At 44.1% G+C, this 15,283-nt stretch overlaps 1 protein-coding gene across 1 annotated transcript in view; it reads left to right on the top strand.

Annotated features, from left to right (window-relative positions):
* Nucleotides 1-13,399, top strand: part of LOC138491166 (acetylcholine receptor subunit delta-like) — a 129,873-nt gene extending 116,474 nt beyond the window's left edge. Inside the window, exon 12 of the mRNA XM_069617541.1 lies at nucleotides 13,100-13,399. Coding sequence (XP_069473642.1) covers nucleotides 13,100-13,282 — 183 coding nt within the window. The 3' untranslated portion in view covers nucleotides 13,283-13,399. The remainder of the gene's footprint in view (nucleotides 1-13,099) is intronic.
* The last annotated feature ends 1,884 nt before the right edge of the window (nucleotides 13,400-15,283 follow it).

Genomic DNA, 15,283 nt, shown 5'->3' with positions numbered 1-15,283 from the left:
TCGAACATATACTAGGCAGACATTGGATACAACAACAAAGGAATAGCAGAACTCCCAAAATGATCCACAAAACCAAAAGTACCTTCCAACCCCAAGATCGCAAGAAATCCCAAAACCAAGCACTAAGATTCCAGTTCCCCTCGGGAACATGCACTTCTGAGCTAAGGACGTGCAGATTCTGAATTGCTTTAAAAATGGTTGGGGAGGAGTCTGGTATGAAAACACAGCAAACGGACCCCACTCATTTATATACTCCACCACGTTCAGCCAGAATGACATCTAATGCCATACGGTTCTGGAGTGCTACTAATCTTATCGCTTTCTGCTCTAATGTCATGTTATAGAGTATATCTGTGGTCCGGTTGATGGTTCTCTCCAGTACTCTCGCTAGTCTCCTGATGTCTTCGGAATTTGCTATCTGCCCCCAAAATGGCACAACTGATTTCGCTATATCTCCCATCACTTGTGCGGGGGGTATCACCATTCTCGTCCCGCCGTGGACGAGCCTTTGAAACTTCCAAAGTGCTTGCTATGAATACCCCAGGTAACAGGATCCCTAAATAACAGGTTCCCTGCCAATCCCTGGCCAACCATGGAAATGCTACATTACCGCAAACGAAATAGACAGGTTCACCCATATACAAAGGTCTGTCTTCCCCAGTCAAATTTGCAACATTGGCAAAGCCTTTAAAATCTCCCACTGACCGGGTCCCATTCCTCTGTATGCAGAAAGAAACTGAATCGGGGCTATGGTTAACAGAGTAAGAAGGAGGCACGGCATCCTAATTGCCTATCGGAGCCATTTTAAAGGAAACCAAAGATTGGAAAGGACGAGATAGTCTATCAGAAGGCCTAATTGAAGCAACGTTGAGTTTGCTCCTATTTGCGAAAAGCAAGCATCCCAGGGGAGTCGGAACACGTTTTTCAAAATTGTTCAAATTAGTTCCATCAAAATTCCCCGAGATGCTATCATTCCATCGGCCAAAGAACAGTGCTCTAAGAGAAGCATAGCAAGCAGTCTTCAAAGGTAAGGGATGAATATACCAACCTAGCCCCTTATCCCCATGTTGCAGTAAATGTGAACAGACCCAAAAATTGGTTTTGTTAAAAATGGCATGTGTCGAATTCATAATCAGCATCATAGTATTATTGTGATACTTCTGTCTATGCTGAGAGTCCCTGGGTGACAGAGTATGCAAATGTACAAAAGGAGTAAAAACAATAGGTACAATTTCAGTTGGCAAAAGAGGCTCTAGAGGATAAATCTCCTCGACGTACCAGAATCCTAAAGCAGTTACTATAAAAACCCCAATTATTATCATCAAAACAGAGCAATACTTTTTCGGGGCCCAGGCACATTGTTCATTGTTCAAGTTGGTCACCCCCTTATTTACAAGTCCAATACGGGCAGTAGCGGTGGCAGGCATCGTAGTCTTCGGATGGAAACCCCAATGTTCGTTGCTGGCGACCCCCCGGTCGCCCGGCTTCTTAGTCCTTCCCCAACCCTAGCCGACAGAACTCTCTTTCTCAAATTTGGGCAAAAGCAAGCCCTTGATGATTCTTTCCTTCTTTTGAATGCACAGTCGAACCGTGCCGTAGGTCTATTTTCTCTGCCGAAGATTATATCTGGTGGTTCCCGGTACTGTTTGATCCGGAAATAAGGTAACGTCACTCCCTGAGGGAAGCAACGTATCAGAGGCAACGGAAGATGCAGAATTCAAAGCAATGGTTTCTGGAAATGACTTTTCCAAAGAGTGTGGAGACAAAATGGACGGTTCCCCAAACCCCACGGGCTCAGAGAGATTCTCCGACTCACTCACAGTGCTATTTGCTGCTTCAGGATCATCGATTGCAGCGTTAGTGAGGGGTTCTGTTTCTTCTGTAACGTGCGGCGTTGGGTGAGGAAGTTTCTTGACATGCGTCGCATGTATCCAGTTCTTCTTTCCAGCCACCCGCACTGCCGTTTGGGTGACCAACAAGAATTGGAATGGTCCCCGCCAGCGAGGCGCGAGGCAAGAGGACCGCTCGTATCCTCTCACCAGGACCCAGCTTCCAGGCCGGATGTTGTGTCCTGGGCCCTCGTAACGTACAGGTAAAGCTGATCGTACCTGATGAAAATGAAATACAGATTTTTAGTCAACTGTTTACAGTAGTCTGAAAGCAATACATTCTCAACATTTCTCAGTGCTTTAGGTTTCGGAAGACCCCAAATATGGGCAGGCCTCCCCATCACCACCTCAAATGGAGAGAGCCCAGTCTTAGTTTGAGGGGTAGTGCGCATGGCTAGTAACACGATCGGTAAGGCGTCCGGCCATTTTAGTTTGGTACCAGCACACGTCTTAGCGAGTTTGTTCTTTAGGATACCGTTATGTCTCTCTACCAGCTCGGCACTTTGAGGATGTCTAGCTGAATGAAATCGCTTATCAATATGTAGTGCCGTACATATCTGTAAAATTCCAGCAGCAACAAAACGTGGACCATTGTCCAACCAAATGACTCCTGGCAACCCAAACCGCGGGAAGTACTCCTTTATCATAATTTTCGCAGTGGTCATGGCTGTAGCATCTTTGACAGGGAAAGCCTCAACCCATTTACTAAAGGCACAAATGACCACAAGAACATATTTTAAACTATTGCACCGCTTCATCTCAATAAAATCAAAATGAATCACTTCAAATGGGACAGAAGGAGGCCCAAAGCTACCCCTTGGAGTTACCGTCCCCTTCCCCACATTGTGCTGTAGGCAAATCATGCAATTTTGGACATAATGCTGAGCAATTTTCGAAATCTTATCATTTACCCAGACTTTCTCTAACATTTTCGTAATCTGTTGAGCACACACATTTGTGGGACCGTGTGCCATAGTGACCATCAAGACTATGTAGGCATTAGGAAGTAACCATTTCCCTTCAGCTGTGCCCACCCAACACCCGTCATCATCTAATTTCCCCAAGACTTCAGCCCATTTCTTAGATTCTTCCATTGCAGCATCAGCTTGGATATCCCGCACAGACCCAATATCCTCGTCCATTCCATAGACATCCCTAATTTCTCTTAGAGCATACATTTCTGTGCAAAGATCTGTGGCAGTTTGTCTGGCTATCTGATCAGCGAAAGCATTCCCTTTTCCTACATCGTCTGTGATCTTGCGATGCGCTGCGCATTTCATGATCGCTAACTGACTAGGGAGCGTGAGCGCCGAGAGCAATTGTACTATCAGGGGGCCATGCTGAATCTTGGTCCCATGTGAAGTTAGAAACCCTCTCTCTGACCAAAATCTCCCAAAGTTGTGAGCCACCCCAAAAGCATACTGACTGTCAGTATATATATTCACTGTTAGCCCTTCGGAAAGCTCACAAGCTCGGGTTAATGCTATAATCTCTGCGGCCTGCGCGGAGGTATGTGTAATTGGCTTGGTCTCTACAACCGTACTTAATGTAGTGACTACATAAGCAGCTGTGGATGTACCATCCGGAAGTTTGAAACAGAAGCCATCACAAAATAGCTCCCCTTGCGCATTATCCAAAGGAGTGTCCTTAAAATCAATTCTGCCCTTCGTTTCTTGTTCAGTAGTATACAGGCAGTCATGTGACTCATCATCACCGCAAACAGTATTTTGCGGGAAAGGTAGGAGTTCAGACGGATTAAGAACACAACACCTCCTAATTTGTATGTGGGGAGCAAACAAAATTAATTCATATCTTGTCAATCGTGCGGAAGTGAGGTGTTGCGTTTGGCGTTTGTTCAATAGAACATCTACAGAGTGAGGCACCATCAGGGTTAGAGTATGGCCTAGGACCATTCCCTCACTTTGTTTTACAGACGGGGCAGCGACAGCTCGCACACATCTTGGCAAAGCGCATGCGACAGGATCAAGGGCGGAAGAGTAGTAACCGCACGGCCTATTCTTCCCTCCATGTTCCTGCGTTAATACAGCCAAAGCACATCCATCCCATTCATGCACAAACAACACAAAGGCCTTGTTGTAATTTGGTGTACCCATAACCGGTGCAGAGCATAATGCAGTCTTGAGAAGCTCAAATGATTGTTGATGTTCCGATTTCCATGGCAATGGCGAAGAAATGCCCTTTTTGTCAAAGCCAACATCGGTTTTATCACTAGTGAAAAGTTTGGGATCCATAACCTACAGTAAGAAGCCATACCTATTAAGGCTCTGACTTCCTTCTGTGTACTTAGGACAGACATGCCAGAAATGTGTTTTATTCTTTCAGGTGTCAATCTTCTGTCAACAATATTGATACTTTTTAAGCAAAGCTTTGTGACCATGCTTAGCTATATGGATGAGCAACAATACAGTGCCCTCTTTACAGTGCCCTCTTTGCAAGAGCTCTCAGAATCTGCTGCTAAAAGCAAGTCGTCAACGTACTGAAGAAGCGTACAAGTAGGGGGTAATTCAAGAGTATCAAGCTGTTCTTTCAAGGCCCTACTATAAATGCTAGGACTCTCGGTGTAACCTTGAGGTGCACAAGTAAATCTGAACGAGCGTCCCCCTAAGGTGAACGCGAACAAATATCTACTGTCCTTGTGAATAGGAATACTGAAGAAAGCATTCTTCAGGTCCACAACACTAAAGTAAGTAGCCGTAGCTGGAATCATAGTTAATATCGTCATCACATTAGGCACAATTGGAAATTGTGGAGCGACAACTCTATTGATGGCACGCAAATCAATTATAAAACAAAACGGAATAGCATTATCGCCTTTTTTGTACACGGGTAGGATCGGACTATTGCACAAACTTCCTGTAATCTCCTCAATCACCCCACGATGCACAACATCGGAAACAATGCTCTTCAAAGCTCGCTCACCTTCAACCGAGATCTTATACTGCGGGATACGTGGCAACTTAATACCATGTTTCAAGACTATTCTAACAGGCTCAATCTGTAGAACACCGACATCAATGTCGTCAGCCGCCCACAAACACTCTGGGACATTACTGAATTCTGATGGCAAAGGTCTAGTCAAAAATTGTGAAACAGAAAACTGCTGTGGTGAAATCGTCAAACGCACTCCATCAGATGAACAATGAATTACAGCATTTAATTCCTTCAACAGATTCAACCCCAACAAATTCTCTCCACAATTCGAAGTTAAAAGAAATGGACAATGGTCCGTAAAGGGACCCAAAGAAATAGGTACCGGCGAAGAAACCGGACAAATGACTGGTGTGCCAGAAAACCCTACGGAGACATTGGTTTGCCCTGACAGTGGAATGTTTGGAACCCGAGAATGATCAATGGAGCACTTCTGTGCTCCAGTGTCTATCAAGAACTGATGTTTCCTATTTCCCACTACCATTTCAACGTAGGGACATTTCTGACTAACGGGAATAGGTGTAGGTTCCAAACCCTGCTCCGGGCAATCCTAACGAAACAGAATATCATCAGAAGGAAGCTCCTCAGAGAGGTAAGCAGCAGAAGGGTGATCGAATATGTTTCTAGTATCCACACTCGAAGTCTGATTGTCCTGTGAAAAAGGTTGCTGAGGATCCTGCGAAAACTGACCTCTACCAGGGCTCCCTACCCCGGGGTGACCTCTGGGTCGTCTACCCATACACTCCCAAATGTGTTATTTGACCTCTGTCGAAGGACGGGGCATTGTGCACGCCAATGACCCCCCTGACGACAATAGGCACACTGGTTAATGTTCATAGGACCCAAGGGCACATTCCCTTGTGGAACATACTGACCTCTAATCTGCGAACTACCCCCTCTGGGGCCTCTAACAATTTGTTGTAACAATACTTTAGTCTTTAAGTCTCCTTTTCTCTTTTCTACTCTATATTTTTCATTATTGACATGGTTCTCGTAGTACTGAGCCATGTGCAGTACTTCTGATTGGGATTTCACCTGCCAAGCGCTCTTGGAAGACATAATCTGTGACTGGATGTCAGGCAGCAATCCACGCACGAATTTGTCTACAAAGAACCTTTTCCCAGATTCTGTGCCTAAATCCTGTCCACTGAAGTCCGAGAATACTTGTTCGAACCGATTAAAGAACTCGGTGGCACCCTCAGATTTGCCTTGGACACAGGCCGTAAGCTTGTCCCAAATAATTCTTTTTTCGGGAATTATAGTTTTTAATTTCGCAATAATTCTATCAGGCAAAGTGAGTATCACCTGAGTCGGTCTCTCACCAGCTGACCTTTCCCTGTCAAGCCTAGTTATATTAGGCCACGTATCTCCCAACCCAGGTGCATCATCTATTGTTCTAACCTGCTTCCACAAATCTATGGGCAGGAGTACAGGGAATAACAAGTCAATATCGCCTAGGGTGAACACTGAGGACTGCAAGACCGTCTCTATCTCTTTATAGAATCCTGTTGGATTTTTCTTAATGTCGGAATAGATTGCCTAATAATGTTCACTTCCTGTCATGAAAACGGGACGTGAACAAACTGTAATACATAATGTGCAGGAATGTCCACAGCATCCATGCCTGCTCCAGCATTAGCGGCAATCTCAACTTTTGGGACAAATGTCGGAGGTACCCCTCTCATAGGCAACTGAGATATAGGCAACTCCGAACGCTTACTAAGCAACAGAGTTAAGTCGACCGCTAATGTAGTCGAAGAAGTGTCAAGTGAAAAAGCTCTCTTATAAATACCCAGTAACCCTGTGGGACAACTAACCTTCTTCCTCACACATTCATCCTGCAGGTACTCTACCATTACCTGAATCACCTTCTTCTGTATTTCTAGCGTATATTGACTGTATGTGTCATATACCTCAACCGGAGTTATCGATAAATCCGAAATCCATCTAATCGCATTTCTTGTACAAATTTGTGCTTCCTCATATGCCCATTTACGACACAGAAGAAATCGTTTCTGTACATACATACTCTCTTCTTCATCATCCTCATTCCGTAACTTCTCCAAATCTCTCCTATACTCAAACAACCTCTCGACATGCTCATGTACTTTCTCCACAGTATCTCTTGATAGTGCTAAAGTATTCAGATCCCTCAGCCCTTGTGGGAGATCCACATTATTTAATTTACCCAACATTACGCATAAATGAATCCCTAAACCCTCAATAAAAACATTTTTCTCAGGAAAATTATCCATATTAGACAGTGTGGCAAAAACATTAGCTCGATCATCTCTCTCCATACAATGCTTAGCCCATGCAAACAAATCCCGCTTTTTATCTGTAGGGACAGTATTACGAGTAACAACCTTTGACCCTGCACCCCGATCAACTATAGTCGGTACAGAACCACTCGGGAGTGGAGGTGCAGGCAGATTCAATGGAGGTGTTATTACTGGTGCAATGGGAAGAGGTAGTAGAGCAGGCGGAGGAACAACAGCCAGAAGAATAGGAACAACAGGTTGAGCAGGGAGAGCAGGAATAACAGCAGGAAGAGGCAAAGCAACAGGAAGAGGATCATACGGAGGTGGTGCAGAGGCACCAGGCCTTCGCTCGTTTAACAATTTGTCAAGAAACTCGTCAGAAACATGAAAGTCTTTAGAAGGATAGATTTTCTGAATACCGAGTGAGAAAGCCCTATCCATATTCCTAACTGACTCAGACTGTTTGTCCTGATCATATAACAACGCCTTTTCAGCGTTCGTTTTATGACGGCATGCATGTTTTTCCCTAGTCTTAAGCTGCTTCAACGCTTCTTTTTTCCAATTCTGTAGAACATCAAATGCTGCGGGTCTGGCCTTTTTCTTTAATAAGACCTACTCTAAGTATTCAATACGAGGGATCTCAAAACTACCATTGATTGGCCACTGAAGTTCAGAGGCATGTCTGGTTTGTCTGTGCCAAATATTAAATACTACACTTCCAATGCCATGTTTACAATACATAGTAAACGCCGTCGACCCCTACTGTGGTGCAGGGCGGCTAAATTCCAAAGATTGACGATCGCTGCGGAATAATGCCCTAAAGCAGCTAGACAATTTCCCAGGCATTTCTCAAAAACTTGGTGTTACCTGGTCAATAATTGTGTCTGCAGATACAATGCGTCAAATTCAAATTGTCAGGGTTAAATTAAGAGTCGGGTCACGACTCACCTGACCAAACCTAAGGAGGACCGTATGGTTTATCAAAGAACTTACCTAACTAATTTTACCTTGTGTTTGGTGATTTCGGCAAATCTGCCCGCCTCAAAAGTGGACCCTCGTCAAGATGCCGTCTCAGACCGCACGGCTATCGTCCAAGGATCGGATCGTGCTGCGCTGTAGAGGTGTCGCGTCTTGTTCAGTCGGGCCCGTAGTATCACACCGTCCGATCCCGGTCAGATAGCATGCGTCAACCTTAAATGGTCTGGCATCAATCTTGAGGGTCCCTATTCGGGCACCAACTGTGAAAAGAGAAAAAATAATATGAGGCCGGGAAACCCAAAGGAAACACACCAAAAACTGGTTACAAAGGAACATACAAAGTACTTTATTTTAAGGTCAAGCAATGACAAAGTCAAATGACAAATCAGATAGCTATCGGCCCTCAGTACAACACAACAAACTTCAACGGGGTTCGATGTATTCAGTGAGAGACTGTACATTGGGACATTCAGGCTTTTATACATTTCTCCAGCCTGTTGTCCAACCCCTTCGCGGGTTAACCATTCCATGAATGTATTACTGGTCTAGGGTCTCTGCCAGGTCAATCTTCCAATATATACATCAGTATGCGCATAGATCAGTTCCGTCGATACAGGTAATACATTTACACACAGGTCAACGGAAGGACAAGGTCTGAGTTCACGACCCTAACAAGTGGCCTGTAGGCAAGTTATACATAAGCTGTACGGAGGTTATGTCGACCAGATTCTGTTCGGAATGGCATCGTCCATCATTTTGATGTACAGAGTAACTTTTACACAGCAAGAGAACCTAAAATGGCGGTTTGATTCAAGATGGCGGCCTACATCAATTTCTAAGGTCAAGACCTTGCCGTAGAGAGTTATTCGCGTACAGTTTTAAGCAACTTGGCGTAGGCCAATATACATACAATCGTTTACAATAGGAGGCATAATTTAATATCCAGTTTGCCACTCCAACCTATATCAATACATTATTTACAGAATCTTGGCACCACCATGAAATCAAACATCGCTCCAAGCCGAGTCAACAGATGTATAAATGTTCAGACAGCCATTATATCTTACATGACAGAAAATTGGATCATCTGACATATTTATGTTGTGGCCTAGGTCAAAATAACAATTATTGTAAAACGGGCAGTGGCTTACTAAAATTCATACCACAATCAAGTTTATTGTAATTGTTAAAACCAATTAAATAACTCTATATGGATACTACCTTCACAATTGCATATTATCATCCACTAGGACTGCTCTTTGCCATAAAGAGTCTTGACTAAAATGCTGCTTCCCTAAAGGGATGCTTTTTCTATCTGACTTCTCGCCCAACTTGATGATTTGGTCTTTTACTGATTTGTTTGCAAATAGGTTTGATTTCCAGGGCTGAGGAGGGCTAATGTGGTGGTTTTATCATTGAGTGGCCAAGCTCTCCAATCCCTGAATATTGTTGCAGGAGACTTTTGATATATAGTGATCCTTTTCCTTAAGTGGTCATCCCAGATTCAACACCACCTGATCTACAGTTCCACCATACAATTCTGGGGGCAAGAAACAGGCTAATCCAAGAATCAATATTTTATTTTATTGAAATAAACTCAATGCAAAGTTGGTTCCCAACTATTATACAGGGGAAGTCACAAATATGTTACACAATCACAGGCATCTTGTCTACAAAAAATGGAAAGAACATGCCTCACTATTTCTCGCAGACATGCATCCATTTATAAAGTCAATTATATATATTAAGTTTTCAATAACAATAGGCCTTCTAAATTCACGTCTACTGCTTATCAGTTAAAAACACTTCCTTTGAATCAAAATGTTTCCAGGTGACATGTAAAGTTATGTTTTCAACTGATGTAGAGAGCTTTGCTTTCCCCATTATTAGCAACAAATGCTGTTATTGGAGAACTGTTTTATGTTTCCTACTTCCCATGTAAACATGGGGCTGTGGGGTGCTAGCATGTGCGTGCAGTTTAAAGTATGCTTTCAATTACTTGCATCAGAATTCTACAGGTTTTGGGGGTATGGAAGTTGTATTATTAATTCAGAATGCACAGAACTTTGGGATGAGATTATAATTTACAAAAGACTGCATGCAAGCTGCATACAAATGTCATTCATATCACACTTCACACGCAGCTTAGAAATGTACTGTTGGTTTACATTTAAATGTCATCTCGCTTGATTTTAAATACAGTGATAATTTACTATTCATTTACCCTTACAAAATCAATATATTTTTGGTATCACCCTTTCCAGATCAACCCCCTTCAGGAATGAATCTGAAAGATGATTATAGAAAGCAGCTATCATTTATTGTGGAGAATTATCATACTCACTTTGAAATTATGCCTTTCGTTTTTGGGATCAGCCTGGGCCATCTCAAACTGGAAATCTCTCATTCAGTAAGGCCCCTGCTGATCTGCTTCAATGTAGTTAGAACTGCCGCAGGTTTCCTTCTGTGCAGGTTCCGTTGGGAAAAGGACTCAAACTGCCAGACCAGGAACCCTCCCTTCTGCAGCCCTTGGTGTGTCTCATTGAATACGTATATAATAATAATATCTCTCTATGCTTTCCCTTTTATTGTCAAAAATATTCTCACACTTAGTCATCTATGATGCTGCACATCTTAATTGGTTAGGTCTTTCCATTGGCTTGCACAAAAGTCAGACACTCCCATAAAATATAACCCCCTAATCTTTATTTTACGTACATATTTCTACGTGTTTGAAAATAACAAGGTGGGGGCTGAATAGGCTCAATATTCTGAAAGGCTAAATTGTTTTAATTCTATAATGAATAGTAGCAACCTTCTAAACCAACAAAACCTGGAATACGATGATGCTTTGATCTAGACATACAGCATAACTATTTTGCATATTCACTCATAAAGTTATGGCTCTTTATCATTTTAATAATTTTCGATTTATGTATACAAATGTATGATGATTAAATAGAGGCGATCCTCATGTTAGCAACGCATCAGTCCCATGGTTCTAAGTCATAGGGTTACAAGGTCACGAGCATACCTTGTTTCTATATGTAATAGGTATTTGCAAATAATGGATGAATTTAAACTATAAACAAGATCTTGTGCTTCAGCACAATTAATTATGTGATAGCACTCTTCAGTGGCCTCTCTGCAAAGCCATTAGTCAATGATTGATCAGGGCACTTGTGACAGGCCCTTTTGTTCTGCTTTCACTAGTCCCAGCAGATGTCTGGCTTAATTGTAAGGCGGAGTTCAAAGGTGCTGTATTAATGGAAGAAATTGCATTTGCAGCGCTGCAATACAACTGACATGCTTCAGTCAGTAGATGTTAATCTTCATTAATACTGCACATCTCACGAATTTGGTGTTTTGTTCCCAAAAGTGGGAGCTAGTTTGCTCTGGTTTGAAACTCTGGTCAATTTGAAATCAACACAAAATAGAGTTGAAATAAAAAAGAAATGCTATTCAAAACAATACAAAGGAAAAACATTGCCATTTCCCCTCATTTGCATTGTAGATATTTAAACTCCATCATATTATTATATATTTGTAGAATGATTTGACAAGGGTTAGAGAAGGAAAAAAAATGCTAGAGAAATCTTTGAATACAGCAATCTTCTCTTTTAGCTTGCCTTGATGTTTAGAAGGTAAACTGCATAGGCGCAGCATTCAAAATAGATGTCAGCATCCTATGACATGAGTCTGTGTTGTCATTTTGAAACAAAAGTCTTTGTAGCACTGGCTCTGCTCTTTTGCTGGTTTAATCATATTTGGTACCTGAATTGGAGCCTTTTCACATTTCTAATATGCGGTTCCACAACCGGCAAGGAATTAACTTTTAGTCGGTCCTGCTGTTGATCTTTAACCACTTAAAGCCCACTCTTTGTGATCAGCTCACATGGAAGTTCCTGGTATTAGTGTGCAACTACATGCAGTTTGTGAGGTGCTATTTCTTAAGGGAGAAGATCATTATTGGTATCCCATAAGTGCACCTTTCTCGTGGCATTTAGTGAAAGGCAGAAATCATGAATAAATGACAGGTTTTTCTTGAACCTCTCTCACTTAAACTTGAGACAGTCACCATGTCCCTTGTTCTCCCCACAATTAACCTTCTGCCCCACATTTGAAATAAGCGTATTCCTTTCTCTGCATCGGTTTGGTTTAGAAGAACAGCTTTGGGTTCCATTTATGGTGATGTACTGGATGTGAATTATTATGTCACTGGATATGCAACATACCTTTCAGTTGCCAGATAAAAACACTCAACAGATTTCACAGCAACTGCTTTATGTACTGGATCCTTGCTTTACAGAACGGTATAATTTTGCAAAGCAAAGGACCCCTTTGAGTGTACACATCTTTTAGTTTAGCCATCATACCTTTCGGTGTTTTGCCTTCTATTCACACCAGGGCAGAAGATACTATATGGAGATACTCTGTATAAAAATGCATGTTCAAGACATGAACACAAATAGTTTTTTAAATGGCAGTGTCTCTGCTGAACTGGCAAAGCAGCTGTTTAAATACATATGCAAAGATTATCTGAGTCTTTGGGAACTGTGTGGATTTCCATGAAGCTCTGCACTGGTATCACCTCTACAATTTTATAGTGGACTGTTTGGTCATGACATTTGGATCAACATAATATATAAAGAAGGGGGTGACAATGGGGGAAAGGAGAAGAGAGGGGCAAAGGAAGCATGGGGTGTGCATTATAAGAAAGAATACAATGATTGTATGGCAAAGTTGCAATTGCCACGACAAAAGAGTCCACCATACAAATTGTAGGGTTAAAGCCAGGTAGAGCCATGTCTGAGCTGGCCTTCTGCTTGAAATATGGGAGGACCATCAGAACTAGCTATGTGATTGTGATGCAATGAGTGGACCAACATAATGTACTTTTCACTGCCAGGCATGTGCTTATTAGTAAATATCCCAATTTTGCAACTTCTCTTTGCCACTTTAGAGCCAAAGATTTCAGCCTGTTCGCTCCTACATATTTTCTCACCTCCACATTTCTTTCAGGAGAAAGATAACTGGAACCGGATGGCACGGACCGTCGATCGCCTCTGCCTCTTCTTGGTGACCCCAGTAATGATATTGGGGACCTTGTGGATCTTCATGGACGGCACCCACAACTACCCTCCATCCCTGCCCTTTGCCGGAGACCCGTACGACTACAGAGAGTCCAACAAGAGATACCTGTAGCGTGTCTCTTGCCTGAGTTTGAGTGTTTCCAAGAGGAGGAATTTATGTGCGCAGGGAGCAAAATAAGTTTTCTTTTTTATAATCTGTTTAGTCCAGAAAATAAAAATACCCACCTGAGTAATGTATTATGTGATTTCCATTGTGTTTCTCTTATTTATAATCACATTTCTTTTTCAAATAACCAAGTAACTAAACTGTGAATTCCCTTTTAATCAGGGAAACAATGATACACATTTAAGTTGTTACCTTTACATGACACCATGGGGGTAATTCATAGAATTCAGCGCACAAGTGGCGCACGCGGCTGGCGCACAGTGTGCGCGTGCGAATCCCTGCGCCAGCCGCGTGCGCCAAAATACATTTCCGCGCACAGCGTATTCATGGATTCCAGCCACCAAAACCAGCCGTGGTGCACAGTGGCGCAGCGACCCTGCAGCAGCGCCAGTTACGCCCCCAAGAACGCCCCTTGCGCAGGGAAAAGCCATCAAAATCCCCAATCCAGCGCAAAGGGCTGCGCTAACCCTGTACCAGCACGGCAAGCGGGGTACGTGTATCACTGGGGTGCGCGTGAAGTTCTTCACGTTATTTCAGCTGTGTACGTGTATTTCAGGGGTGCGCGGGAAGTTCCACACGCGATTCCATCAGGGTACGTGTACATCAGGGGTGCGCGGGAAGTTTCACACATGAATTCAGCAGGTTACGTGTATATCAGGGGTGCGCGGGAAGTTTCACACGCGATTCCATCAGGGTACGTGTATTTCAGGGGTGCACGGGAAGTTCCACACGCGAATGTCCTGGGTACGTGTATTTCGGGGTGCGCAGAAACTTACACATGTGAATTCAGCAGGGTACCTGTATTACTGGGGTGCGCGGGAAGTTTCACACACGATTGGCCCTGTGCGAGCGTGGTACGTGTATTTCAGGGGTGCGCGGGAAGTTTCACACGCGAATGTCCTGGGCAAGTGTATTTCGGGGTGCGCGGAAACTTACACACGTGAATTCAGCAGGGTACGTGTATATCAGGAGTGCGCTGGAAGTTCCACACGCGAATATCCTAGGTACGTGTATTTCGGGGTGCGCGGAAACGTACACACGTGAATTCAGCAGGGTACCTGTATTACTGGGGTGCGCGGGAAGTTTCACACTCGATTGGCCCTGTGCGAGCGTTGTACGTGTATTTCAGGGGTGCGCGAGAAGTTTCACACGCGATTCTATCAGGGTACGTGTATATCAGGGGTGCGCTGGAAGTTCCACACGTGAATGTCCTGGGCACATGTATTTTGGGGTGCGCGGAAACATACACACGTGAATTCAGCAGGGTACCTGTATTACTGGGGTGCGCGGGAAGTTTCACACGCGAATGTCCTGGGTACGTGTATCTTGGGGTGCGCGGGAAGTTTCACACGCGATATCAGCAGGGTACGTGTTTTTCAGGGGTTCCGTGGAGTACTACACGTGAATTGGCCGTGTGGGTCCTCCCAGGTGTTCGCTCCACAACCTCCACGGCCCCTGCAGGCAGCCCACACCACGGGGGACTAGCCTGCACCCCCCCTCATGTACCCCAGCACCCCCACCGCCCAGCACTGTGTGGCACCCTCCACCAGGCCCCCAACTCATGTTCCCCTGCACCCCCACCCCCCAGCACTGTGGGGCACCTGCCAGCAGGCCCACAACTCATGTTCCCCTGCACCCCCACCCCCCAGCACTGTGGGGCACCTGCCAGCAGGCCCCCAACTCATGTTCCCCTGCACCCCCACCCCCCAGCACTGTGGGGCACCTGCCAGCAGGCCCCCAACTCATGTCCCCCTGCACCCCCAGCACTGTGGGGCACCCTCCACCAGGCCCCAACTCATGTTCCCCAGCCAACATGTCATCACAATCTAGATCCAAGGTCCCTATGGTCAGCCTCCTAATGCCAAACACCCACCCAAGTATTGCATCCACCCACTTAGAAATGGCAACAACATGACAGAACCCCAATTGCAAGTTTGGAAATGAACA

This window comes from Ambystoma mexicanum, chromosome 10 (assembly GCF_040938575.1).
Source record: "Ambystoma mexicanum isolate Mex_15411 chromosome 10, UKY_AmexF1_1, whole genome shotgun sequence".
Lineage (NCBI taxonomy): Eukaryota > Metazoa > Chordata > Amphibia > Caudata > Ambystomatidae > Ambystoma > Ambystoma mexicanum.
The sequence above is the reverse complement of the archived record's forward strand: the minus strand, read 5'-3'. Positions and strand labels throughout refer to the sequence as shown.